The 27,476-nt window shown below is 42.5% G+C and overlaps 1 protein-coding gene across 1 annotated transcript in view; it reads left to right on the forward strand.

Annotated features, from left to right (window-relative positions):
* Nucleotides 1-26,913, forward strand: part of LOC131200726 (cytochrome P450 2J2-like) — a 57,471-nt gene extending 30,558 nt beyond the window's left edge. The window contains exons 5-9 of the mRNA XM_058187922.1: nt 1,589-1,765; nt 4,511-4,652; nt 15,450-15,637; nt 17,792-17,933; nt 18,673-26,913. Coding sequence (XP_058043905.1) covers nt 1,589-1,765; nt 4,511-4,652; nt 15,450-15,637; nt 17,792-17,933; nt 18,673-18,863 — 840 coding nt within the window. The 3' untranslated portion in view covers nt 18,864-26,913. The remainder of the gene's footprint in view (nt 1-1,588; nt 1,766-4,510; nt 4,653-15,449; nt 15,638-17,791; nt 17,934-18,672) is intronic.
* Nucleotides 26,914-27,476: the final 563 nt, after the last annotated feature.

Here is a 27,476-nt window from a genome sequence, read left to right on the forward strand (position 1 = left end):
TGCGGTCGCACTATAGCGCCATTTACTTTCACTTGCGTAACGTGAACTAAACTTATGCGCGGGTGATACAAATAGTATATTTTCAAAAATTTAACATAACATAACATAACAACAGAGTTGGAAGGGACCTTGGAGGTCTTCTAGTCCAACCCCTTGCCCAGGCAGGAAACCCTACACCATCTCAGTCAGATGGTTATCCAACATTTTCTTAAAAATTTCCAGTGTTGGAGCATTCACAACTTCTGAAGGCAAGTCGTTCCACTTATTAATTGTTCTAACTGTCAGGAAATTTCTCCTTAGTTCTAAGTTGCTTCTTTCTTTGATCAGTTTCCACCCATTGCTTCTTGTTCTACCCTCAGGTGCTTTGGAGAACAGCCCGACTCCCTCTTCTTTGTGGCAACCCCTGAGATATTGGAACACAGCTATCATGTCTCCCCTAGTCCTTCTTTTTGTTAAACTAGTTTGTTAAACAATTTAAATTTAAATTGTTATGGGGAATTTTATGAAAACTTAATGAAAATGCTTTTAAATAATGCTATGAATTTTTTTTTAAAAAGTCAATTAAATAAAAAAAAAGAAAGTGCTTCAGTATCATACAAAACCCCTACCGCCCACCATGAAAGCTGGAATGCCCACTAGTGGGCGGTAGGGACCAGGTTGACTACCACTGGTGTACACTATCAAATTAGTTAATCTTTAAGCTAAAAGTTGGATGCTTTTGGAGTAAAGGAGAAAATAAGAACAAATGTATCACCCTGAGGATTGTTGACAGAAGAAACTATTGTCCAGGTGGCAACGTTTACTCCAGGGAGATGCCATCCAAATCAGTGGTGGTATTCAGCCGGTTCTATCGAATTTGGGCGAACTGGTAGTCGTGGAGGCTGGAGGTTCCGCCCACCTGCCTGGATGTCATCATGTCCATTTTTGACACTCTGCGCATGCATGTGCGTGCGCTCACTTTTGCGAACCGGTAACGAAGGTAAGTGAATACCACCCCTGATCCAAATGTGTTGGATCGTAACTGATGAGTGTGAGAATCTGTTGTTAAGAAAGAAGACAATAGATTTTTCTTGTGGATTGATTAGATCTACCAAAAGGCAAAATTCCATGTAGTTAAAGGTAAAGGTAAAGGTTCCTCTCGCACATACGTGCTAGTCATTGTCGACTCTAGGGGGCAGTGCTCATCTCCGTTTCAAAGCCGAAGAGCCAGCGCTGTCCGAAATCGTCTCCGTGGTCATTTGGCCGGCATGACTCAACGCCAAAGGTGCACGGAACACTGTTACCTTCCCACCAAAGGTGGTCCCTATTTTTTCTACTTGCATTTTTACATGCTTTCGAAACTGCTAGGTTGGCAGAAGCTGGGACAAATAACGGGAGCTCACCCCATTACACGGTAGCAGTAGGGATTCGAACCACTGAGCTGCCGACCTTTCAATCGACAAACTCAATGTCCTAGCCCCTGAGCCACTATTCCATGTAGTTAGGTTCAAGGAAATATGGTTGAAGTGCTAATCCATAGGAGTTGGCTCACTATCCATTTGAAACAGGTCCCTGAGTTACAACTAAATTTGCTTTGTCTTTCCTGTAGCTCTATGAAGTTTTCCCACATATCATGAAATATCTGCCAGGTCGTCACCAGACCGTCATATCTGCTTGTAAGAGAATTATTTCATTTGCGAGGAAGCAGGTTAAACAGCACAAGGAAAATCAGAATCTGCACGAGCCACAGGATTTTATTGATTTCTATTTGTTTCAAATGGAAAAAGTAAGTATTTACATTATTTGTTGTTAGTTGCGAAGTCGTGTCCGACCCATCGCGACCCCATGGACAACCTTCCTCCAGGCCTTCCTGTCCTCTACCATTGTTCTGTTTCCCTCCCCCAATACTCCCAACAAAGAGTCAGTCAAAGGCCTTCTTTTCTAGTTTATTTACATAGATAAATGTTCTGGCCACGTCTACCCACGTGCCTGCCAAGTCTCTGGAGATAACTAGGAAATTATAGATAAGGCCAGAGTTACTTACTAAGATATTCTTCCCTCCATTGAAACAGTTTGCCTGCGCAAATTCACTGCTTTGTCCAAGACAAAAAGCCAGGAAGTTCCGCCTCCTGCTTTTATAGCCCCTGTGGGTGTCATTCCGTGACTCATCATTCTTTGACTTTGTCCCAACGCCTCCTCTGCTGCGCACGCCGGTCACATCTGCGCAGTCTTGCATCAGGCCAAGATTGTTCTTGGGCGTTGCCAAATCAGAAGAAGGCTGGGGGGAATCAGGCCTTGCAGGCCCCTCTTCCTCCTCTGGGGTGGGTGCCAGGGAGGGAGAGGGCCCAGGAGAAGCAGGCCTTGCCAGTTCCTCTTCCTCACTTTCTGAATCATCCGAGTCCAGGAGTCCGAGTCCAGGAACCTGGGTCACAACACCCATCCTCTGGAGTCCATTTAAACTCATGACTCCATCCAGCCATTTCGTTCTCTGTCGTCCTCTTCTTCTTTTGCCTTCAATCTTTCCCAGCATTAGGCTCTTCTCCAGGGAGTCCTTCCTTCTCATTAGGTGGCCAAAGTATTTCAGTTTCATCTTCAGGATCTGGCCTTCTAAAGAGCAGTCAGGGTTGATCTCCTCTAGATTATATAATAATGTATATGATACATACATAATGTATAATATATAATTATAATTATATAATGTATATAATATACATTATAGGGGAATATTGATTGATTGATGGGGAAATCATTGAAACCAATGGGGTGCAAGAAACCAGAATGACACTGATAATTGATCAGAGCAATGTGTTTATTTATTGCTATTCACCTATTTACAAGAATCTCACCAGACTAACTGGACTCTATACAGCGGGGGTCCCCAACCTTTCAGACCTCAGGGACCACTAAATTCATAATTTTAAATCCCGTGGACCACTAATACGTTCTGCCTAATGACTGGCTGTGTGGGGGTGGCCAACTCGGCATCACTCGTGTCAAGGGGCACCTCTCTGTCCTCTACTCACCCCTCCCCTCCCAGCCACTCCTCGCCTCCCCGCCCAGGCTCCTTAGGGCCCCAACAGGAAGCAGTTGTTGGACCTAAGCAGCCACCATGAGAAAGAGTTGGCAAAACAGCTCAGTTCAAATTGGATCTGGCTAAGAAGGAGGGTCAACACAAGCACCTCACTGAGGACTACGAGCATAGGCTTTCCAAGCAGAGGGAAGGCCTATGGGAGTACAAGGTCAGGTACCGGCACCTGCAGGCTCAGCGGGCTGAGATGGTCAGCCAGTTCCAGGCCATGAGGCAGTCCCACTGGAACGAGGCCCTCTGTCATCAAGAGGCGCTTCCCTCCAGCCTTTGTCCAAAACCTGTACCAGTACCAAGAGGCTGAAGCAGACCCCGAGTCAGAATTTCTGCCCCCCTCTGACCCACACACAAAAAGGGAGAGACTCTCTGCAGCAACACAAATGTTCATTTCACGTATCCGGCCCAGCTGCCATAGTTTGAGAATCCCTGATTTAGTGCAATATAAAAAATGCAAATAATTTTTCTGCGGACCACCAAAATTTTCTTGAGGACTACCAGTGGTCCCGGACCACCAGTTGGGGACCACTGCTCTACAGAACAACCAGATAAGCATTTCGGGGTTGTGGGGGGTCAGTTTTCCATCACTTCCTCCCATTCAGGGATTTCAGTTAAGAAACTAACCAGTTTCTGAACTCTTCTCCCCACTTCAAATGCAGATTCCACAAATCACCCTTCCTATGTTTGTTTTTTTAATTTGCATTTATATCCCGCCCTTCTCCGAAGACTCAGGGCGGCTTACACTATGTCAAGCAATACACTATGTCAAGCAATGATTGAGGATGTCATGTGTAGATCCATCAACAGTTCATGTTCCCATATTTCCCACTGATTTATTTACAATTAACCCTTTCACCAAGTTCCTTCTCCAAGGCCCTGAAATCTTGTCAGCAGTTATGCAATAGGAAGACTTGTCCCTTTTGGCTTGCTAACGGGTTAAACACAGTGATGGGTTCCAAAAATGTTTACTACCGGTTCTGCGGGTATGGCTTGGTGGGCGTGGCTTGGTGGGTGTGGGCGTGGCTTGGTGGGCGTGGCAGGGGAAGGATAGTGTAAAATCACCATTCCCTTCCCAATCCAGAGGAAAGTTACTGTAAAATCCCCATTTCCCCCTGATCAGCTGGGACTCGGGAGGCAGAGAATAGATCGGGGCGGGGCCAGTCAGAGGTGGTATTTACCTGTTCTCCGAACTACTCAAAATCTCCGCTACCGGTTCTCCAGAACTGGTCAGAACCTGCTGGAACCCTTGAAACAAACAACAAGAAGCAAGTGAAAGGAGAAAAACTAATATGCATTATTTGATATCCAAAAGGAAACTAGAGTATTGTTATTCGTGGACGCTAGATTTAAGGAAATTCAATCTTAATCCTTTTAGAGAAGTAAAATTTGGAAAGTATGAGCAATAAAAGAAATATGTTTATCAATGCCATTTCACCATGTTAAACACAGAGCCAGGATCATCCCAGTTCTACCTATAATGAAGACAATTTGATTCATTGCATTTTTGACCTCTTTATTGCTGGGACAGACACAACTTCATCTTCGATTAAATGGGCATTGCTGATAATGGCGAATCATCCGGATGTCCAAGGTGAGATAAATTACTGCACTGCTGACAGTAAAATGTGGTTATTGTTATAGATTAAAGGTAAAGGTTCCCCTCGCACATACGTGCTAGTCATTGCCAACTCTAGGGAGCGGTGCTCATCTCCGTTTCAAAGCCGAAGAGCCAGTGCTGTCTGAAGACGTCTCCGTGGTCATGTGGCCGGCATGATTCAATGCCAAAGGTGCACGGAACGCTGTTCCCTTCCCACCAAAGGTGGTCTCTATTTTTTCTACTTGCATTTTTTATGTGCTTCCGAAACTGCTAGGTTGGCAGAAGCTGGGACAAGTAACGGGAGCTCAACCCATTACAAGGCAGCACTAGGGATTCGAACCGCCGAGCTGCCGACCTTTTGATCAACAAGCTCAACGTCCTAGCCCCTGAGCCACCGCTCCCTTGTTACAGATTATATTGTTATAGATTAGAATACTTCAAAATCATCATAATAAATTGCTTTCTAATACAGGTAGTTCTCGGCTTGGAATCACAAATGGGACCAAAATCTCAGTCATCGTGCAAAGCAGTATTAAGGAAGATGCCCATTTGACTAATTTATTCAATGGCCACAATCCTGGCACTGCCAGTTGTGGTTGTTATCTCCTGGTTCATTAAGGGTATGAAGTTAAAGTGTCATCTGCCAAATGACTTCCGCTTCAGTCATGCAGCCTGCTGAAGGATCTCCCCTCTCTCCATGGTGGGTAGCTGAAATACTTCAGCAGGCTGTAGAAACATTTGAGCAGGCCTGGTAGGCAGCCCTTTCATTCTTTTTAAAAAAATTTCTCTGCACTTTTTAATTTTTAAAAAATTTTCTTAGTTTGTATCAGGTTTTTATTTTTGTAAGTGTAAGCCTTAATTGGGACACGGTGGCTCAGTGGCTGAGAGGCTGAGCTTGTTGATCAAAAGATCAGCAGTTCGACTCCCTAGTGCAGCATAACGGGGTGAGCTCCCGTTACTTGTCCCAGCTTCTGCCAACCTAGCAGTTCGAAAGCACGTAAAAAATGCAAGTAGAAAAATAGAGACCACCTTTGGTGGGAAGATAACAGAGTCCTGTGCACCTTTGGTGCCTAGTCATGCCAGCCACATGACCGTGGAGATGTTTTTGGACAGCGCTGGCTCTTCGGCTTTGAAACAGAGATGAGCAGTGCCCCCTAGAGTTGGGAACAACTAGCACATATGTGCAAGGGGAACCTTTACCTTCAAGCCTTAATTAAAATTATTATTTAAAAAAGAAAACGCTTAGAAACACAAGACAGTATTGTTGAAGCACACTGGATAATTGAGAAAAGAAAAAAAAAGCCAGTATGTGCTTAGAAAAATCAGAATCCCAGAATATTTCATTGTCCTTATGCACAATCTACAGGTCAGGAAAACATAGCATAAACAGAAGATAATCCTCTCCAGGCTGATAAATGAATGAGACAAGTCTATGCAATCTTTATTTATCTATTAGAATAGAATAGAAATAGAATAGAATTTTATTGGCCAAGTGTGATTGGACACACAAGGAATTTGTCTTGGTGCATATGCTCTCAGTGTACATAAAAGAAAAGATACGTTCATCAAGGTACAACATTTACAACACAATTGATGATCAATATATCAATATAAATCATAAGGATTGCCAGCAACAAGTTATAGTCATACAGTCATAAGTGGAAAGAGATTGGTGATGGGAACTATGAAACGATTAATAGTAGTGCAGATTCAGTAAATAGTCTGACAGTGTTGAGGGAATTATTTGTTTAGCAGAGTGATGGCCTTCGGGAAAAAACTGTTCTTGTGTCTAGTTGTTCTGGTGTGCAGTGCTCTATAGCGTCGTTTTGAGGGTAGGAGTTGAAACAGTTTATGTCCAGGATGCGAGGGATCTGCAAGTATTTTCACGGCTCTCTTCTTGATTCGTGCAGTATACAGGTCCTCAATGGAAGGCAAGTTGGTAGCAATTATTTTTTCTGCAGTTCTAATTATCCTCTGAAGTCTGTGTTTTTCTTGTTGGGTTGCAGAACCGAACCAGACAGTTATAGAGGTGCAAATGACAGACTCAATAATTCCTCTGTAGAACTGGATCAGCAGCTCCTTGGGCAGTTTGAGCTTACTGAGTTGGCGCAGAAAGAACATTCTTTGTTGTCCTTTTTTAATGATGTTTTTGATGTTAGCTGTCCATTTGAGATCTTGCGATATGATAGAACCCAGAAATTTGAAGGTTTCTACTGTTGATACTGTGTTGTCAAGTATTGTGAGAGGTGGAAGTAGATTTCCTAAAATCTACCACCATTTCTACGGTTTTGAGTGTGTTCAGTTCCAGATTGTTTTGGTTGCACCACAAGGCTAGTCGTTCGACCTCTCGTCTATATGCGGATTCGTCATTGTCTCGAATGAGACCAATCACTGTTGTGTCATCTGCGAACTTCAGTAGCTTAACAAATGGATCATTGGAGATGCAGTCATTGGTATACAGAGAGAAGAGAAGTGGGGAGAGCACACAGCCTTGGGGGCCCCTGTGCTAATTGTACAGGTATTTGATGTGATCTTGCTTAGCTTCACCTGCTGCTTCCTGTTTGTTAGGAAGCTTGTGATCCACTTACAAGGCTGGTCAGGTACCTGTAGCTGGTTTAGCTTAGTTAGAAGAATGTCTGGAATGATGGTATTGAATGCTGAACTAAAGTCTACAAAAGGACCCTTGCATAGGTCTTTGGAGACTCAAGATGTTGTAGGATGTAGTGCAGAGCCATATTAACAGCATCATCTGTTGATCTATTTGCTCGGTATGCAAATTGCAAGGGTCTAACAGCGGATTCGTGATGGTTTTCAGGTAGGAAAGCACTAGCCTTTCAAAGGTTTTCATGACTACAGATGTTAGAGCAACTGGTCTGTAGTCATTCAGTTCCTTGATGGTGGGCTTCTTGGCACTGGGATGATGGTAGAGCGTTTGAAGCAAGAAGGAACATAGCACATCTCTAGTGATTTATTGAAAATATGGGTGAAGATGGGGCCAATTGGTCAGCACAGACTTTTAAGCAAGAAGGAGTTATCTTGTCTGGGCCTGGAGCTTTTCCTGGCTTTTGTCTGTGAAATAGGTCCTGCACTTCCTTTTCTGTGATCACTAGGGTTGTGAACCCAATGAAATGGGGTCAGTTGTAGGAGGCTTGGCTGTTGTTGCTGTGTCTGAGATGGGGTTGTGGAGATAGGTGGCTGTAGTTTCCTTTCAAACCTGCAGTAAAACTCATTCAGGTCATCTGCCAGTTGTTGATTACCTTCAGCCTGGGAAGGAGGTTTGCCATAGCGGTGATATTTTAAGAGTTTTCCACATGTTTGCTGGTTCATTTGCTGAAAATTGATTCTTTAGCTTTTCAGAGTAGCTTCATTTTGCTGCTCTTATCTCCCTTGTTAGTGCATTTCTGGCCTGATTGTACAGCATTTTATCACCTTTTCTGTAGGCTTCCTCTTTGGAATGTCGTAGCTGCTTAAGTTTAGGTGTAAACCAAGGTTTGTTATTACTGTGTATTCGCAAGTTCCTTGTAGGTACACATAGGTCTTCAGAAGCTGACATATGATGTTACAGTATCTGTGAGTTCATCCAGGTCTGCAGAGGTATCTTTAAAATATTCCAATCAGTGCAGTCAAAACATGCCTGTAGCTTTAATTCTGATTCCTCCGTCCAGGTTTTCACTGATTTAATTATTGGTTTTATGGCTTTAAGTCTTTGCCTGTAAGCAGGTACAAGGTGAATCATGCAATGATCAGAGTGTCCTACAGCTGCACGTGGTAAAGACCGATAGGCATCTTTTAGTGTTGTGTAGCAGTGGTCTAGAGGGTGAGGTCAATAGTAGAAAGTTTTTGGTTAAAGCTTTTAGGATTATGGGAAGAGACCAGTGGTGGGATTCAGCCACTTCGCACCACTTCGGGAGAACCGGTTGTTAACTTTCTGAGCAGTTTGATGAATTGGTTTTGGAAGAAGTAATTAAGGCAGAGAACCGGTTGTTAAATTATTTGAATCCCAACACTGGAAGAGACTACAGAGTCAGGTAAACTATTCCAAGCACTGATGATTCTGTTACAGAAGTCGTATTTTCTGCAATCTAGATTAAAGCGGTTAACATTAAGTTTAAATCTGTTGGTTGCTCTTGTATTATTGCAATTAAAGCTGAAGTAGTCTTTAATAGGGAGGACATTACAATAGATGATTCTATGAGTTAAACTTAGGCCTTGTCGAAGGCGACGGAGTTCCAAGTTTTCTAAGCCTAGGATTTCAAGTCTGGTGGGATAAGGTATTTTGTTGTTTTCAGAGGAATGGAGAACTCTTCTTGTAAAATATTTCTGGACTCGTTCAATTGTATTGATGTCAGAGATGTGCTGAGGGTTCCAAACAGGTGAGCTGTATTCTAGAATTGGTCTAGCAAATGTTTTATATGCTCTGGTTAGTAGTGTAGTGTTTTTGGAGAAGAAGCTACGTAAGATTAGGTTAACAACTCTTAGAGCCTTTTTTGCTATGTAGTTGCAGTGGGCTTTGGCACTTAGATCATTTGACATGAAAACTCCAAGATCTTTAACGGGATGGGGGTCATCTGTAAGGTAATGTCCATCAAGTATGTACTTAGTGTTTGGGTTCTTTTTTCCTATATGTAAGACTGAGCATTTGCTGGTTGAGATTTGGAGCTGCCAAGTTTTAGACCAAGCTGTTAAATGATCAAGGTCTTTTTGGATGATAGATGTATTGTCTGTGGTGTTAAATAGTTTGACATCGTCAGCAAAGAGAACACAATTACTTGAGATATGGTCACAAAGATCATTAATATATAGTATGAAGAGTGTTGGTCCAAGGACTCTGCCTTGAAGGACGCCACTCTTGACAGGAACAGGATTAGATAGAGCATTGCCAATTTTGACCACTTGTTGTTTGTTAGACAGAAAAGCAGATATCCATTTGTGGAGGGGTCCTGAAATGCCGTAGGATTTTAGTTTTAGGAGAAGTTTATTGTGTACTACTGAGTCAAAGCTTTGCAGAAGTCTATGTCGATTGCATCTATTGTTTTGCCTTGATCAAGATTTGTAGTCCATATGTTTTTACATGGTTTTAAAATTGGAGGTTATTGAATATCAATAACCTGAACTATGCCGATACACATCAGTATTGCTGCTTTTGAACTTTGGTATTGTAGAACACTCTTGACTATACCATGGACAGCCAAGAAAACAAACAAATAGATGATTCAAGTCACCATCAGTTGATGGCACATAAACAGGGCCTCTGGTGGCTCAGACTGCTAAGACAGTCTGTTATTAACACAGCTGCTTGCAATTACTGCAGTTTCAAGTCCCACCAGGCCCAAGGTTGACTCAGCCTTCCATCCTTTATAAGGTAGGTAAAATGAGGACCCAAATTGTTGGGGGCAATAAGTTGACTTTGTATATAATATACAAATGGATGAAGACTATTGCTTAACATAGTGTAAGCCGCCCTGAGTCTTCGGAGAAGGGCGGGATATAAATGCAAAAAAAAAAACAAGCAATCAATTTATTCCTGTTTAGTTAGTTGATTTCATCTGTTGTTTTTTGCCTACAATTTCTTGTATTTAATTTCTTGAGATGGAAAGCCATATAAATTGTTTACATAAATACATACATAAATAAATAGTAAACATTCTGCTAACATAAGATTGTGTGTTCTATCCTGGATTGGAGGTGGTGGTGGTTGGAGGATAGCGGGAAGGCGATGGAGGTGCGATGGATTTGCCTGCCTGGAGACCCCCGTTGGACGGTTAACATCTGCTACGCCTTTTCTGGCCTTATTGGTATCCTTGGCCGGTCGCTGGCCCTTTAGGCCTATTGGAAGATGCAGGAGACTTAACAGCAGCCGATATTGCCTATGACTGGAGTAACCCCCTCTCCACCTTTTCTATCCCATGATGTTTGGTCTCAGACCTTCGACAGACTACCATCTGGACTGTTTGTGGTTTTACTCTGGGTCTGCCCTTATTGGGATTACCAGCATGCTGGTTTAGTATTATCATCATTTATCATCATTTTAGGCCTATTTCAATCTCTATTTGGATAACATTTTTAATCTTTGCCATCTTTTTTATCCTCGAGTTTGGACCCTTCACGATCTTATCTTCTATTACGACGCGCTATTCTTCTGATGAACTCTTGCAGCTGCGAGGTGCCCCCGCCTCGCAGAAATGGCCCTCCACATTATCGAGGGCCGGCCTCTATGACGGGTTTTGGGACCCACAGAGGTGGCATGCGAAAAAAAAGAACCTGTGGGGTTTTGTAGATAGGTTTTTTAATAAGGGTTTTTTAAAGGGGAGTGTCAGGTGAAGAACCTGTCGGGTTTTTAAAAAGGGTTTTAAGGGGAGGAAATCGATAGGTTTGGGTTGGGGTGGTGGAGGATTTAAGGGCGGTGTTGGGGAAACCTACCGGGTGGGAGTCCAGTTCGCGCATGCTCGTGGCGGGGTTGGTGGGTCCGAGGGTCATGGGGGTTGGTGCCCATTGGTTGAGGGTGGTGACATTTCCACGGTTAGGGGAGGCAGATATGGCGGAAGTGGGGCTCACATCGTGTTAGGGGCGCGCCGATGTCTGCAGGCGATCGCGCCCGAGCCCAATCACTGTTGTGTCATCTGCGAACTTCAGTAGCTTAACAAATGGATCATTGGAGATGCAGTCATTGGTATACAGAGAGAAGAGAAGTGGGAGAGCACACAGCCTTGGGGCCCCTGTGCTAATTGTACAGGTATTTGATGTGATCTTGCTTAGCTTCACCTGCTGCTTCCTGTTTGTTAGGAAGCTTGTGATCCACTTACAAGTCTGTTCCGGTACCTGTAGCTGGTTTAGCTTAGTTAGAAGAATGTCTGGAATGATGGTATTGAATGCTGAACTAAAGTCTACAAAAAGGACCCTTGCATAGGTCTTTGGAGACTCAAGATGTTGTAGGATGTAGTGCAGAGCCATATTAACAGCATCATCTGTTGATCTATTTGCTCGGTATGCAAATTGCAAGGGGTCTAACAGCGGATTCGTGATGGTTTTCAGGTAGGAAAGCACTAGCCTTTCAAAGGTTTTCATGACTACAGATGTTAGAGCAACTGGTCTGTAGTCATTCAGTTCCTTGGTGGTGGGCTTCTTGGCACTGGGATGATGGTAGAGCGTTTGAAGCAAGAAGGAACATAGCACATCTCTAGTGATTTATTGAAAATATGGGTGAAGATGGGGGCCAATTGGTCAGCACAGACTTTTAAGCAAGAAGGAGTTATCTTGTCTGGGCCTGGAGCTTTTCCTGGCTTTTGTCTGTGAAATAGGTCCTGCACTTCCTTTTCTGTGATCACTAGGGTTGTGAACCCAATGAAATGGGGTCAGTTGTAGGAGGCTTGGCTGTTGTTGCTGTGTCTGAGATGGGGGTTGTGGAGATAGGTGGCTGTAGTTTCCTTTCAAACCTGCAGTAAAACTCATTCAGGTCATCTGCCAGTTGTTGATTACCTTCAGCCTGGGAAGGAGGTTTGCCATAGCCGGTGATATTTTAAGAGTTTTCCACATGTTTGCTGGTTCATTTGCTGAAAATTGATTCTTTAGCTTTTCAGAGTAGCTTCTTTTTGCTGCTCTTATCTCCCTTGTTAGTGCATTTCTGGCCTGATTGTACAGCATTTTATCACCTTTTCTGTAGGCTTCCTCTTTGGAATGTCGTAGCTGCTTAAGTTTAGGTGTAAACCAAGGTTTGTTATTACTGTGTATTCGCAAGTTCCTTGTAGGTACACATAGGTCTTCACAGAAGCTGACATATGATGTTACAGTATCTGTGAGTTCATCCAGGTCTGCAGAGGTATCTTTAAAAATATTCCAATCAGTGCAGTCAAAACATGCCTGTAGCTTTAATTCTGATTCCTCCGTCCAGGTTTTCACTGATTTAATTATTGGTTTTATGGCTTTAAGTCTTTGCCTGTAAGCAGGTACAAGGTGAATCATGCAATGATCAGAGTGTCCTACAGCTGCACGTGGTAAAGACCGATAGGCATCTTTTAGTGTTGTGTAGCAGTGGTCTAGAGTATTCAGCCTATATGCAGAATATATATTAAGGGAACTCAGGTTGGAAGATGAAGGACATTTTATTTTTATTTTTATTTTTTTTATTTTGTCACAACAATATATGTAAGTGTTATATAAAAAGATTATATAGTGTATAAACATATATATGAGTAAATATTAGGAAGTATAAGCATATATATATATATATATAGGAAGAAGAAAAGAAAAACAATAGGACAGGAACGGTAGGCACGTTTGTGCGCTTATGCACGCCCCTTATGGTCCTCTTAGGAATGGGGTGAGGTCAATAGTAGAAAGTTTTAGGATAAAGCTTTTAGGATTATGGGAAGAGACCAGTGGTGGGATTCAGCCAGTTCGCACCACTTCGGGAGAACCGGTTGTTAACTTTCTGAGCAGTTTGGTGAACTGGTTGTTGGAAGAAATCATTAGGGCAGAGAACCGGTTGTTAAATTATTTGAATCCCACCACTGGAAGAGACCACAGAGTCAGGTAAAGTATTCCAAACACTGATGATTCTGTTACAGAAGTCATATTTTCTGCAATCTAGATTAAAGCAGTTGACATTAAGTTTAAATCTATTGGTTGCTCTCGTATTATTGCAATTAAAGCTGAAGTAGTCTTTAACAGGAAGGACATTACAATAGATGATTCTATGAGTTAAACTTAGGTCTTGTCGAAGGCGACGGAGTTCCAAGTTTTCTAAGCCTAGGATTTCAAGTCTGGTGGGATAAGGTATTTTGTTGTTTTCAGAGGAATGGAGAACTCTTCTTGTAAGATATTTCTGGACACGTTCAATTGTATTGATGTCAGAGATACGGTGAGGGTTCCAAACAGGCGAGCTGTATTCTAGAATTGGTCTAGCAAATGTTTTATATGCTCTGGTTAGTAGTGTAGTGTTTTTGGAAAAGAAGCTACGCAAGATTAGGTTTACAACTCTTAGAGCCTTTTTTGCTATGTAGTTGCAGTGGGCTTTGGCACTTAGATCATTTGATATGAAAACTCCAAGGTCTTTAACGGGATGGGGGTCATCTGTAAGGTAATGTCCATCTAGTATGTACTTAGTGTTTGGGTTCTTTTTTCCTATATGTAAGACTGAGCATTTGCTGGTTGAGATTTGGAGTTGCCAAGTTTTAGACCAAGCGGTTAGATGATCAAGGTCTTTTTGAATGATAGATGTATTGTCTGTGGTGTTAAATAGTTTGACATCGTCAGCAAAGAGAACACAATTACTTGAGATATGGTCACAAAGGTCATTAATGTATAGTATGAAGAGTGTTGGTCCAAGGACGCTGCCTTGAGGAACGCCACTCTTGACAGGAACAGGATTTGATAGAGCATTGCCAATTTTGACCACTTGTTGTCTGTTAGACAGAAAAGCAGATATCCATTTGTGAAGGGGTCCTGAAATGCCATAGGATTTTAGTTTTAGGAGAAGTTTATCGTGTACTACTGAGTCAAAAGCTTTGCAGAAGTCTATGTAGATTGCATCTATTGTTTTGCCTTGATCAAGATTTGTAGTCCATATGTTTTTACATGGTTTTAAAATTGGAGGTTATTGAATATCAATAACCTGAACTATGCCGATACACATCAGTATTGCTGCTTTTGAACTTTGGTATTGTAGAAGACTCTTGACTATACCATGGACAGCCAAGAAAACAAACAAATAGATGATTCAACAAATCAAGCCAGCATTCTTACTCGAGGCCCAAATGACCAGGGTTTAATTATTATACACAATGTGCAAAGATGTAGCTCTTTGGAGATGGTCTAATGCTGAGAAAGGTGGAAGCAAAGAGAAGAGGAAGACTAGCAGTACGGTGGGTGGACTCAGTTACAGTGGTGATGGGTACCATTGGAAGACCTAATGGACCAGATTAGGGACAGATCGTCATGAATAAAATCTGCGTGTGGTCATTAACAGTCACCATCAGTTGATGGCACATAAACAGGGCCTCTGGTGGCTCAGACTGCTAAGACAGTCTGTTATTAACACAGCTGCTTGCAATTACTGAAGTTTCAAGTCCCACCAGGCCCAAGGTTGACTCAGCCTTCCATCCTTTATAAGGTAGGTAAAATGAGGACCCAAATTGTTGGGGGCAATAAGTTGACTTTGTATATAATATACAAATGGATGAAGACTATTGCTTAACATAGTGTAAGCCGCCCTGAGTCTTCGGAGAAGGGCGGGATATAAATGCAAAAAAAAAAACAAGCAATCAATTTATTCCTGTTTAGTTAGTTGATTTCATCTGTTGTTTTTTGCCTACAATTTCTTGTATTTAATTTCTTGAGATGGAAAGCCATATAAATTGTTTACATAAATACATACATAAATAAATAGTAAACATTCTGCTAACATCACAAAATTATTCTACTTGCTCCAGGTTTTTTTGCCTTTCTCTATAACTAGCAATTGCTTTATTTCATTTTTCCTGTCAAATCCTGCTATCTTAATTTTGTTATAAATATGTTCATGTTGATGTACCTGATACAAACTTACATTTTCGACATCCTTGCAACATTTTTGGTGTCCTTTCCATCAAAGAAAGAACACTAAAAAAAAATAGCATTTATTTTAATTCGTTTCACTGCAATTTTCATGCAAATTATTTACAATTCGTGTTTTTCAAACAGCAATCCTATGATTTTTTTTTCCAGATGGAAACATTTCCAATATTTGTCTCATTAATTTTCCAAGACAAATTGCAAGGCGTTCAATAAAACTACCTTTCTTACTCCTTTCCTCAGATAAAGTCCACAAAGAGATAAAAGAAGTTTTAGGTTCATCTCAGTCAATCTGTTACCAAGACCGGAAAAAAGTGCCCTACACCAATGCTGTGATTCATGAGATCATACGAAGCAAATATATCTTATTATTTGGCTTACCAAGAGAATGTGTGAAGGATGTCTATCTGGGTAATTTTCTCATTCCCAAGGTAAAGAATTTAACTTACTGAATTTCTGGAGGGCTGCATCTTCATGTAAAAAAATTTTTTTTCTCATTTCATGAGAAGGAGCACCTGGCAAATAAAAATAAAAAAACACTGTTTTTGAGATAAAATACTTGGGCATTTTCAACCATCTATTAGTATGACAGTTAAGCTGAGTTGTATAGTTTACAATAGCCAATCAAATACATTTACTTGTGTAATAAGGAAGAGACTCTCAGGGTCAAATCAGCCCGCGCATCTGAGGTATTTTGGTTCTGAGGTTGTTAAGTTTTTAACAGATTAACAGAGTTGGAAGGGACTTTATAGGTCATCTAGTCCAACCCCCCTGCTCAAGCAGGAGACCCTACACCATTTCTGACAAATGGCAGTCCAATCTTTTCTTGAAAGCCTCAAATGATGAAGCTCCCACAACTTCCGGAGGCAACTTCTGTTCCATGGGTTGATTTGTTCTGACAGTCAGAAAGTTCCTCCTCATTTCTAGGTTGAATCTCTCCTTGGTCAGTTTCCATCCATTATTCCTTGTCTGCCCTTCAGGTGCCTCGGTAAATAGCTTCACCCCTTCCTCTCTGTGGCAGCCCCTCAAGTATTGGAAGATGGCTATCAGGTCTCCCCTGGTCCTTCTCTTCACTAGACTAGCCATGTCTTCTGTCCATCTATGGTTCACTCAGATGTCTTTCTTTCTTTCTTTCTTTCTTTCTTTCTTTCTTTCTTTCTTTCTTTCTTTCTTTCTTTCCTGAGTTGTTAATACTTGGAATACACTACTTGACTCTGTGGTCTCTTCCCAAAATCCCCAAAGCTTTAACCAAAAACTGTCTACTATTGACCTCACCCCATTCCTAAGAGGTCTGTAAGGGGCGTGCATAAGAGCACAAGCATGCCTACCATTCCTGTCCTATTGTTTCCTTTCGTTATATCCAATTAATATAGTTATTACATACTTATACTTATATATATGCTTATGTATTGTATAGTTATTTCATGCTTATGCTTATATATATTTTGTGACAAAATTAATTAATTAATTAATTAATTAATTAATAAAAAATAAATAAAGCTGTTCCAAGGCCCCACAACAGAGGAGGCATGTATGCTGGGTCCCCTTTGATGCCAATGTTTCGCCGAAGGCACCCAGCGCACAGCAGATATAGTTGAATGAGCAGACCTAATTTGTGCTGTGTGTCCAAACAATCTTGAATTTCACCCAGATGCTTATCGGTAGCCAGAACAACTCACGGAGGAATGTTATAACATGGGCGTATCATGATGCACCTAAAACTGTCTGTGCCACTGTATTCTGGAACAGCCACAACTTACAAATGTTCAGGTGCAACAGCACACAGGATGCATTGCAAAATCCAAATGGGTGTCTGAACGGCCCTCAGCAAGGCTTCCCCGTCTAGGAATGTGCATGATTGGCCACAGGTACCACCTGTTCTTCAGGTAGGAACTGTGAGTTGACAACCTGGCTAGGTGGCTCAGTGGCTAAGATGCCGAGCTTGTCAATCAGAAAGGTCGGCAGTTCGGCAGCTCGAATCCCTAGTCTAGGTCTCCTGCGTGAGCAGGGGGTTGGACTGGATGACCTCCAAGGTCCCTTCCAACTCTGTTACTGTTATAACCTTCAAGTTGCCTACCATCTCATCAGGAGGAATGTTACCCCATTCAGAATGAAAAATGGAAAAAAACAAAAACAATCACCCGTCATTTTCTTCTTCTTTTTTTTTTTTATTCAAAAAGTTTTACAGAAATTTTTTTCCCCCTTTCCCCTCTTCACAACCCCCCCTCCTCCCCCCGACTTCTCGGATCGAGCACAAGGTATAGTTAAAAATAAAACAAACATATGCTAAAAAAATTTCATCCCAACTTAATTATACCCCTACAATCATCAATTCCTAACTTCCCCCAAAAACAATCAAAAATAATACATCATAATCATTCAAAAACAGTCTGATAACTCTTAGTCTGATATCTACTTTGAATATAGTCAATCCATTTTTTCCATTCCTTTAAGTAACTTTCTTGCATATTGGAAGAAAAAAGAAGTACCTACAATAGAAGAATGGATATTGAAAGTTGCCAATTTGGCTGAGATGGCGAAGATATCAGCCTTTTTGAAAGACATTTTCTTCTTTTTTTTAATAGGGAGCCATTCTCACACCAGACCTGCGTTCTGTCCTCCTTGATCCCGAACATTGGGAGACACCTGAGGAGTTCAACCCCAATCATTTTTTGGACAAGGAAGGAAATTTTGTGCCCAACGATGCATTTCTTCCTTTTGGAGCAGGTAAATATTTAGTTGGAGCTGGGACTGGGTTTTTAAAAAGGAAAGAAAAAAAAATGCATTTTCCCCTTGTTAAAGAATAGTAAGAACAAATTATTACTGGTTTCCACCTTTCCTGTATTTTCTGTTCTGTCCCCCCTCGCCTCCGTCCGAGAGATTGCTTAATTAGCCAGCACTATCAGCTCTGGCAGCAAACTAGCGAGCATCTGCCAAGTGTCTCTGTTATCTCCCTTGATGCCGATGAGTCACCCAAGAACAAACAGTACTTCAGCTCTAGTTAAGCAGTTAATTTGCCTGCTACGAAGAGGCATAGCAGCCCTCGCTGCTTTTATATCCTGTGGGGTGTGGCTCCATGACTCAGCACTTCCTAGGCCTGCCCCACCCCTGCTTCTGTTGTTCCCGCCTCTCCTGCCTACGAAACCTAGGGTCCAGCCAGGCCTGATTGCCATCAGCTGGGTCTGAAGGTGTGGCCTGGGGGGGAAAGAGTCAGGGGACAGAGGCCTCGTTATCTCCTCCACCTGGCCTGCCTCTGGCTCCTGGAGCTGAGCCAGGGAAGCCGGTGCTCCCGAGGTAAGTCCTGACGGCCCTTTCCCCTCACTTTCCAAGTCACTTTCTGGCAGGGTGCCCAGCTTGGGGGGCGCAGACACAACAATTTTCTATGCAGGAGCTCATGTTTGTTTGGGGGAAACTCCTAGCAAAGATTCGATTACTAATGGTTTCCTACTTTTTATTTTCCCTATAGGAGCTCGGGTCTGTCTGGGGGAACTCTTTGCAAAGATCGAGATTTTCATTGTGTTCACCAGTCTGCTGAGGGAATTTAGGTTCCAGCCACCAGAAGGAGAGAAAAAACTCAGTCAAAAAACCATAATAGGGTTGACTGTTCACTCCGTGCCTTTCAAGATTTGCGCTCTTCCACGTATCAATTCATCATAATCGGGGCAAACAACAATGGGGCTCCTTCATACTGTCGCCTTCTATTTCAAATTCATTTGCACATGGTTCTCTTTCAAGGTTGGCTTTCTAGAGGTTGAGAGCAGGGGAGAAATGCTCCCGGTTCGGACCGGATTGTGCGATCCAGTAGCGATGGGAGCGGGTAGTTCGGAGAACCAGTAGCAAAAATCCCTGCCCCACCACCACCACCCATGCCTCGCTGTTCCTCTTCTCTGTCCCTGAAGCTCTCAGTGGTGATATAGCTGCAAATGGCCTTAAATGACTGCCATGGCGCTTCAAAGGGCCGCATTACAGCTGATCAGCGCTGTAGGCAGCTAGTAGACCGGTGCCTCTATTTTTAAAGAAGGTAGACCAGTGCCTCCCAAAAAAAGTCAATTAGTAGACCGGTGCCTCTATTTTTAAAGAAGGTAGACCAGTGCCTCCCAAAAAAAGGCAATTAGTAGACCGGTGCCTCTATTTTTAAAGAAGGTAGACCAGTGCCTCCCAAAAAAAGGCAATTAGTAGATCGGTGCCTCTATTTTTAAAGAAGGTAGACCAGTGCCTCCCAAAAAAAAGGCAATTAGTAGACTGGTGCCTCTATTTTTAAAGAAGGTAGACCGGTGCGCTCCCAAGTTTTGCATACTTTATTGTTTTTATTATTTATTATTATTGGCCATGCCCATTCAGTCACCTGAGCACCAAGCCTTGCCCACCAATCAAGCCACACCCACAGAACCGGTAAGGAAAATTTTTAGATTTTACCCCTGGTTGAGAGCCACCTTCCAGCACACCTTGGTGGTGGTGTTTCTCATTTTTGTACTCACTCTTGGCAATATAAACATAGGTTTTACACCTTAGCTACAGGGGTGAAATGCTCCCAGTTCAGACCGGATCGCCCGATCCGGTAGCGATGGCGGTGAGTGGTTCGGAGAACCAGTAGCAAAAATCTCCATCCCCACCCACCCCGCCTATGCCCAGCTGAGCCATGCGATCATCAAAGGTTTGGGGTTTTTTTACTTTTAAAAGCATTTTTTTTCTTTGGCTGAAAAAATGCTTTTAAAAGTAAAAAAAGCCTCTGATGATCGTGCGGCTTAGCTGGGTTCATCAGAACCTTTTAAAAGCATTTTTTCTACAACTTCTTTGGCTGAAGAGGTTGTAAAAAAAATGCTTTTAAAAAGCTCCTCTGGCGATCCCAGCTGAGTTGCCTGATCATCAGAGGCTTTTAAAAGCATTTTTCAGCCGAAGAGGTTGTAGAAAAATGCTTTTAAAAATAAAGGGGAAAAAAGTTGCCCACGCCCACCCAGTCACATTATCCCTACCCCCACCAAGCCACACCCACAGAACCGGTAGTAACAAATTTTACATTTCACCCCTGCTTGGCTGTCTGTAGTGCTACCTGACCAACGAGAAGGGGCTAATGAGGAAATTAAGCTGTGCCAAATGGTCTCTTAGATCAGGGGTGTCAAACTCGCGGCGTCACACTGTTGTCACATAACGTATAATGACTTTTTCCCTCTTCGCTAAACTTGGAGTGGGGGTGGCCGGGTGCGTCATGTGCTGGGCATCCCCACTCCCAGTTTAGGGGGCCGTGAGTTGAACATCCCTGTCTTAGAGCAAGGGTTGAAGGGATATTGGAAAAAACAAATCGGAATTGTAAACTAGTTTATATGCTGCCACAATGACCCGTAAGGCAGGGCTGTCAAACTCGCGGCCCAAGGGCGGAATGCATCACTTGTTGGTCACGCCTCCCCACCCAATTTAGTCCCGATACATCATGATGATGACGTGAATTTTACACCCCTGCCATAAGGCAATCTCAGCCGACTAATAAATTATGAGATTAAGTAAATTGAAGGAAGGGACATGGTGGCTCAGGGGCTAGGACATTGAACTTGTCGATCGAAAGGTCGGCAGCTCAGCGGTTCGAATCCCTAGTGCTGCCGTGTAACGGGGTGCTTGTTACTTGTCCCAGCTTCTGCCAACCTAGCAGTTTCGAAAGCATGTAAAAATGCAAGTAGAAAAAATAGGGACCACCTTTGGTGGGAAGGTAACAGCATTCCGTGCGCCTTCGGCGTGGAGTCATGCCAGCCACATGACCACGGAGACGTCTTTGGACAGCGCTGGTGCTTCAGCTTAGAAACGGAGATGAGCACCGCCCCCTAGAGTCAGGAACAACTACCACGTATGTGCTAGGGGAACCTTTACCTTTAAGTTGAAGGAATGAGAATCGTTCCTAAGTTGTTATCAGTTTCAAGAAGTTCTACCTTGTTTTGAATGGGTTTCAGGTGTGAAATTATAAATACACAACTTGTACAGTCAGGCATACTCTACATCAGTGATGGCTAACCTTTTTGGTGCCGAGTGCCCAAAGCGCACACACACACACATGCAAATGCATGTGCCCGAACCCCCAAAATGCGATGAGAGAGCCCACACACACATTCACATGCGCCCCCTTTCAGGCATGCACAGCCCCAAACATGCGGCCCATGCCCCCCCATGCCCCGTTTTGGCTTCCAGGGTGGTGCAAGAGGCTTTCCAGGCACCAGGGGGGGCGTGCATGCGAACCCCCAAAATGCAATGCGAGGCAGAGACCCGAAGATCAGCTGGCTGGAGGGAGGCACGTGTGCATGTGTGGTAGACCTGCACTGGGGCAATGGCTGGTGTGTCTGCAGAGAGGGCTCTGCGTGGCACCTGTGGCACTCATGCTATAGGTTCGCCATCACGGCCCTCCATTATATTCCCTTTGAAGCTGAGCCATATTCCAAAATGTGCACAAAAACGTGGACAGTAGTAAGGCAAAGAAAACAGAAAGAGTAGGTGAAAGGAAAGAAAACCAAATTCAATCTAGTTTACATCAATATGCTTTTCCTGTTCCTGCCATTCATTTTGGCTTGTACCACCACATTCATCCCCTCTTGTTTTTTTTTTCAACTTCTGACTGTCACTTTGAGGGTCTCATTAACCCAACGGAAGCACAACTTCTTTGATTTTCTCCTTCCTCTCAACTCGTTCAATCTCCCTTCGCATATTTGTGTCATTTTGAGATTGCCTTAGTGCAGTGGTTCTCAACCTTTATAGTGCTGCGACCCCTTTAATACAATTCCCCACGATGTGGTGACCCCTTTAATACAATTCCCCACGATGTGGCAACCCCTTTAATACAATTCCCCACGATGTGGTGACCCCTTTAATACAATTCCCCACAATGTGGCGACCCCAACCGTAAAATTATTTTCGTTTTGAATTTATCACGCCTGAAGCCGTCTTGGCTAGCGATCTGAACTGCTTGCAATTGCCTTGAGGACGGAGGCATTAAAGCGGAGACTCCTCCCCTATTAAGTTTATGGCGCCTGAAGCCAGATTAGGCTAGCGATTGGGAGGGATTGCAGCTGGCTTGAGAGGGAGACATCAGAGCAAAGATTTCTCTCTTTTTTTAATTCATCGCGCCTGAAGCCGAATTCAGCTAGCAATTTGAAGAGCCTGAAGCTGGCTTGTGGAGTCAACCATTGGAGCGCGATTCTTCGACTCGCAAGTATACTTCCCATATTTCCGATGGTCTTAGGCAACCCCTGACAAATCGTCATTCGACCCCCAACGGGGTCGCAACCCACAGGTTGAGAACCGCTGCCTTAGTGCATTCCTAATGCTGCTCTCAGGATAGAATCTGGAACCGCCTCTGTAGAGTTTAGTCCTAACCTCATTTCTGATGTTCTATGTCTCCTCTGATGCTGGTTTGATGACACTGCGCCAGTGAAGAGAAATGTTCTGTCTGACATTGAAATCTTGGGTTGGAGTTCTTCAAAGAGACAGAAATGTGACCTCCTGCTATGTCATGGACTTAGAGCCAAGCTCCGAAAAGCAATATAAAACTTCTCAGCCTAAGAGTTCTGCAAAGTAGAATGCAAGATGTTGACTCTGCAAGCAAGCTCAGGGTCTCATTATTAGCAACAGCTGAGCAGGCAAAGCCTCACATGTGCCTGTTAAGAATTAAGATTTAAACGGCCTTTCATTGCTGGTATGGTTACTACTTCAGTGGGAAGGTAAGCAGCACTCCATGATGTCCTGCTGGCCAAATGACCGCAGAAATGTCTTTGGACAGTGCTGGCTCAATGACCTTGAAACAGTGATGGTTGGAAAAAATGACCAAAAAATACATAGATTTTAAGCCAGAAGTCTTTTTATTGGGGATCATACCAGAAATATATAGTAGAGAATTGAGATATCTGATGGTGAATATTATAACAGCAGCTAGGATTGTGTTTGCTAAAAATTGGAAAAATGAGAAAATACCTTTGCAAGACGAAATTATTAGGAAAATAATGGAATGTGCAGAAATGAGTAAATTGACATTTGAAATTAGAAAGCAGGAAGAAAAGCAATGTTATAAGATATGGGACTCATTTTATCAATGGCTAGAAGGAAAGATACGTTAGAAAAGATCTGAGAAAGACTTAAGCAGAATATTAAATTGAATGGTTCTAGAACGATGGAATGAATGATGTTATCAGATAAAATATTATATTTATATGGAATGAGAGAATGAAAGGTTATAGCCATTGGTTAACTAAAGGGTCAGATATTAGATGGAGGTAATGCAATACCAAATGAAGTAAGGATATTTTTATCTTGAAAATGCACGAGAGATACGTAACCACCCTACCGAGACACAGTAATTGGATTGAAGATGCTTTTATGTTTGTTTGTCTTGTTAAAAAAAAATAAAAAACCTTTTGCAAAAGAAAAGAAAGAAAAGAAAGAACTAGAGATGAGCACCACCCCCTATAGTCAGCAACGACAATCGAGTAAAATAACCGGGGACCCCTTTAGCTTTCTTATCATTGGTGGGAGCAACATTTGCAGCTGGCTTTGAGAATACCTATTCTTGTTCCTTCCTTTGTCTGACTTCAGCCAGCATGCTCTGTCTTGTTTCTTGGGGGTTTTTTTTTCAATTTATTGTGTGGAAATTTGATTACAGGCTGTCTATTCCAATTACACCTCCTCAGCAGCTAATCAGCTGTCATGTACATATCTGAGGGTTTTTTTTCTACTGCTTTCATAAATCCTCTTCTGTTGCCTTCCTCCATCGATCTGCAGCTCTCTCTCCAGACCTTTCTCCTGAAGTTTACAAGCTGCTGCAAATATACATATGTTGAAATTCATGAATGTTGAAATTCAACAGTGAAAAAAGTAAGGTTCTACATTTAGGCAAAAAAACCAAAATGCACAGGTACCGTATATGTGGTACCTTGCTCAATAGTAGTACCTGTGAGAGGGATCTTGGAGTCCTAGTGGATAACCATTTAGATATGAGCCAGCAGTGTGCAGCAACTGCTAAAAAAGCCAACACAGTTCTGGGCTGCATAAACAGAGGGATAGAATCAAGATCACGTGAAGTGTTAATACCACCTTATAATGCCTTGGTAAGGCCACACTTGGAATATTGCAACCAGTTTTGGTCGCCATGATGTAAAAAAGATGTGGAGACTCTAGAAAGAGTGCAGAGAAGAGCAACAAAGATGATTAGGGGACTGGAGGCTAAAACATATGAAGAACAGTTGCAGGAACTTGTTATGTCTAGTTTAATGAAGAGAAGGACTAGGGGAGACATGATAGCAGTCTTCCAATATCTCAGGGATTGCCACAAAGAAGAGGGAGTCAAGCTATTCTCCAAAGCACCTGAGGGTAGAACAAGAAGCAATGGGTGGAAACTGATCAAGGAGAGAAGCAACTTAGAACTAAGGAGGAATTTCTTGACAATTAGAACAATTGATAAGTGGAACAACTTGCCTGCAGAAGTTGTGAATGCTCCAACACTGGAAATTTTTAAGAAAATGTTGGATAGCCATTTGTCTGAAATGGTGTAGGGTTTCCTGTCTCGGCAGGAGGTTGGACTAGAAGACCTCCAAGGTCCCTTCCAACTCTGTTATTATGTTATGTTATATTGCCTCCAGCTCCTCTGCTCCTTTCCCAGCACCTCTAAAAACCTTGTCTCAAACACCTGAGTATGCCGGCTGTTTGCTGGCTAACTGCACAAATGTTTACTCCCTTCACTGAAGCCAGGACATAAAATGCTGTTTGTGGTGGAAAACATAATAAACCATTGGCACTGGCAAAAATCTAGTCTTGCAGTTCTTAAGACATCCTAGTCTCTTCTAGGACTTGTCTTCTACTGTGATGGAGGAGAGAGTTGCATGAGTACCAGGAGTGAAATGCTACTGGTTCAGACCGGTTCACTCGAACCAGTAGTAATAAATGCTACCAGTTCGGGCGTACCGGTAGTACAAAAAAATGCTACCGGTTCAAGCAAACCGGTATTTCCGATGAACAGCTGTGCCGCATGACTTATATTCACTTTCCTGCTTTCTAGCGAATCTAAATCGTGCGGCACAGCTGTTTCCCCCCCTCACTGTTCTACTTACAAGAAAAGGCTTTTTAATCCTCCTTTTTCAGTGCTGCACAGTAGCGCCTGCAGTGCACATGTGCACAAAGAGTGTGTTTGGTGCACACTATGCATGCGCATGCAAAGCAAACTGGTAGCAAAGCAAACCGGTAGCAGACTTCAGAGCATTTCACCCCGATGAGTACCTGTTCAAATGGGATGGCTGAAAGAGTGGATTATGTGCAGTTGTATTGCCAATTTTACAGAGATGGTCATTCTGTTTTTTTTATTACTGCTGCTTAACAATATTATCATTTTTTTTAAAAAAAAGTATGGCTTATAATAAGGATCTGGTGTTTCAGTTTGTATGATCAATTTTAGGGAAACGTTTATTTTATTATTTATTTATTTATTTATTAGATTTTTATACCGCCCTTCTCCCGAAGGACTCAGGGCGGTGCACAGCCAAGTAAAAATAACAAGCACGTAGACAAAATTAAAAAGCATATTAAAAAACTGATTAAAACGGCCAGTTAAAATTAAAACTAAAGTAAAATAATCCTAAAACCCCACTTAAAATTTCCTCAAGCTAGCCCCGCACGGTGGAATAAGAAACTTACTTTTTTGTCATTTGGAAGAAAGTTTGAAAAAAAAAACCTGTGGCATGCATGTCATAGGTTCGCCATCACGATTTAGCCTCTTTAAGCTGCCTTGAGTCACCATACGCGAGTGGGCGGCCATATACATTTTCTAAATAAAGAAAGAAATTGTGGTCAAGGACTGCCTGTAACCATCCTACAGAATGCCAAATGCTCAGTCTACCAGCAAATGCTCAGTCTTACATATTGGGAAAAAGAACCCTAACAATAAGTACAAGCTCGATGGACATTACCTTACAGATGACCCCCACCCTGTTAAAGACCTTGGAGTTTTCATATCCAATGATCTAAGTGCCAAAGCCCACTGCAACTACATCGCAAAAAAGGCTTTAAGAGTTGTAAACCTAATCTTAGGTAGCTTCTTCTCCAGAAACACTACACTACTTAACAGAGCTTATAAAACATTTGCTAGACCTATTCTTGAATACAGCTCGCCTCTCTGGAACCCTCACCGTATCTCTGACATCAATACAATTGAACGTGTCCAGAAATATTTTACAAGAAGAGTTCTCCATTCCTCTGAAAACAACAAAATACCTTATACCACCAGACTTGAAATCCTGGGTTTAGAAAACTTAGAACTCCACGGACTCTGACAAGACCTGTGTTTAACATCTATTGCAATGTCCTTCCTGTTAAAGACTACTTCAACTTCAATCGCAACAATACAAGAGCAAACAATAGATTCAAACTTAATGTTAACCGCTTCAATCTTGATTGCAGAAAATATGACTTCTGTAACAGAGTTGTTAACGCTTGGAACACACAACCTGACTCTGTGGTCTCTTCTCAAAATCCCCAAAGCTTAAACCAAAAAACTGTCTACTATTGACCTCACCCCATTCCTAAAAGGACTATAAGGGGCGTGCATAAGAGCACAAACGTGCCTACCGTTCCTGTCCTATTGTTCCCTTTCATTATATCAAATTAATTTAGTTGTTGCATACTTTTGCTTATATATATGTTTATATGATGTGTTGTTGTTTTATGTCAATGTTGCGAATACTGTTGTGACAAAATAAAATAAAATAAAAAGAAGATATGTTCTATAATGAATAGGAGTGGTGTTGCTAGGCTTACTTTCTCCGTTTGCAATAGATAGAAATCAATGAAATCCTGTGGTTCGTGCCAGTTCCAGTTCCCCTTATGCAGTGTAATCTCCTTCCTGGCGAACGAAACGATCACCTCCAGGGAAGATTGGGCAGCCTGGTGAGGGCCTGGCAGATGCTTCATGATATGTGGGAAATCGTCATAGAGCTATAAAAGAGAGGGAGGGAGAGGGGGAGGGAGGGGGGAGAGATCCGAGTGATGGCTTAATTAGCCGGCACTATCAGCTCTGGCAGCAGAATAGCGACCGTCTGCCAAGTTCTCTGATATCTCCCTCGACGCCAATGAGTCATTTCAGCTCTTAATTAATCAGTTGATTTGCCGGCGATGAAGAGACACAGCAGCGCTCACTGCCTTTATATCCTGTGGGGTGTCGCTCCATGACACAGCACTTCCTAGGACTGCCCCACCCCTGCTTCTGTTGTTCCCTCCTCTCCTGCCTACGAAACCTAGGGTCCAACCACGCCT

This window comes from Ahaetulla prasina, chromosome 6, assembly GCF_028640845.1.
Source record: "Ahaetulla prasina isolate Xishuangbanna chromosome 6, ASM2864084v1, whole genome shotgun sequence".
Classification (NCBI taxonomy): domain Eukaryota; kingdom Metazoa; phylum Chordata; class Lepidosauria; order Squamata; family Colubridae; genus Ahaetulla; species Ahaetulla prasina.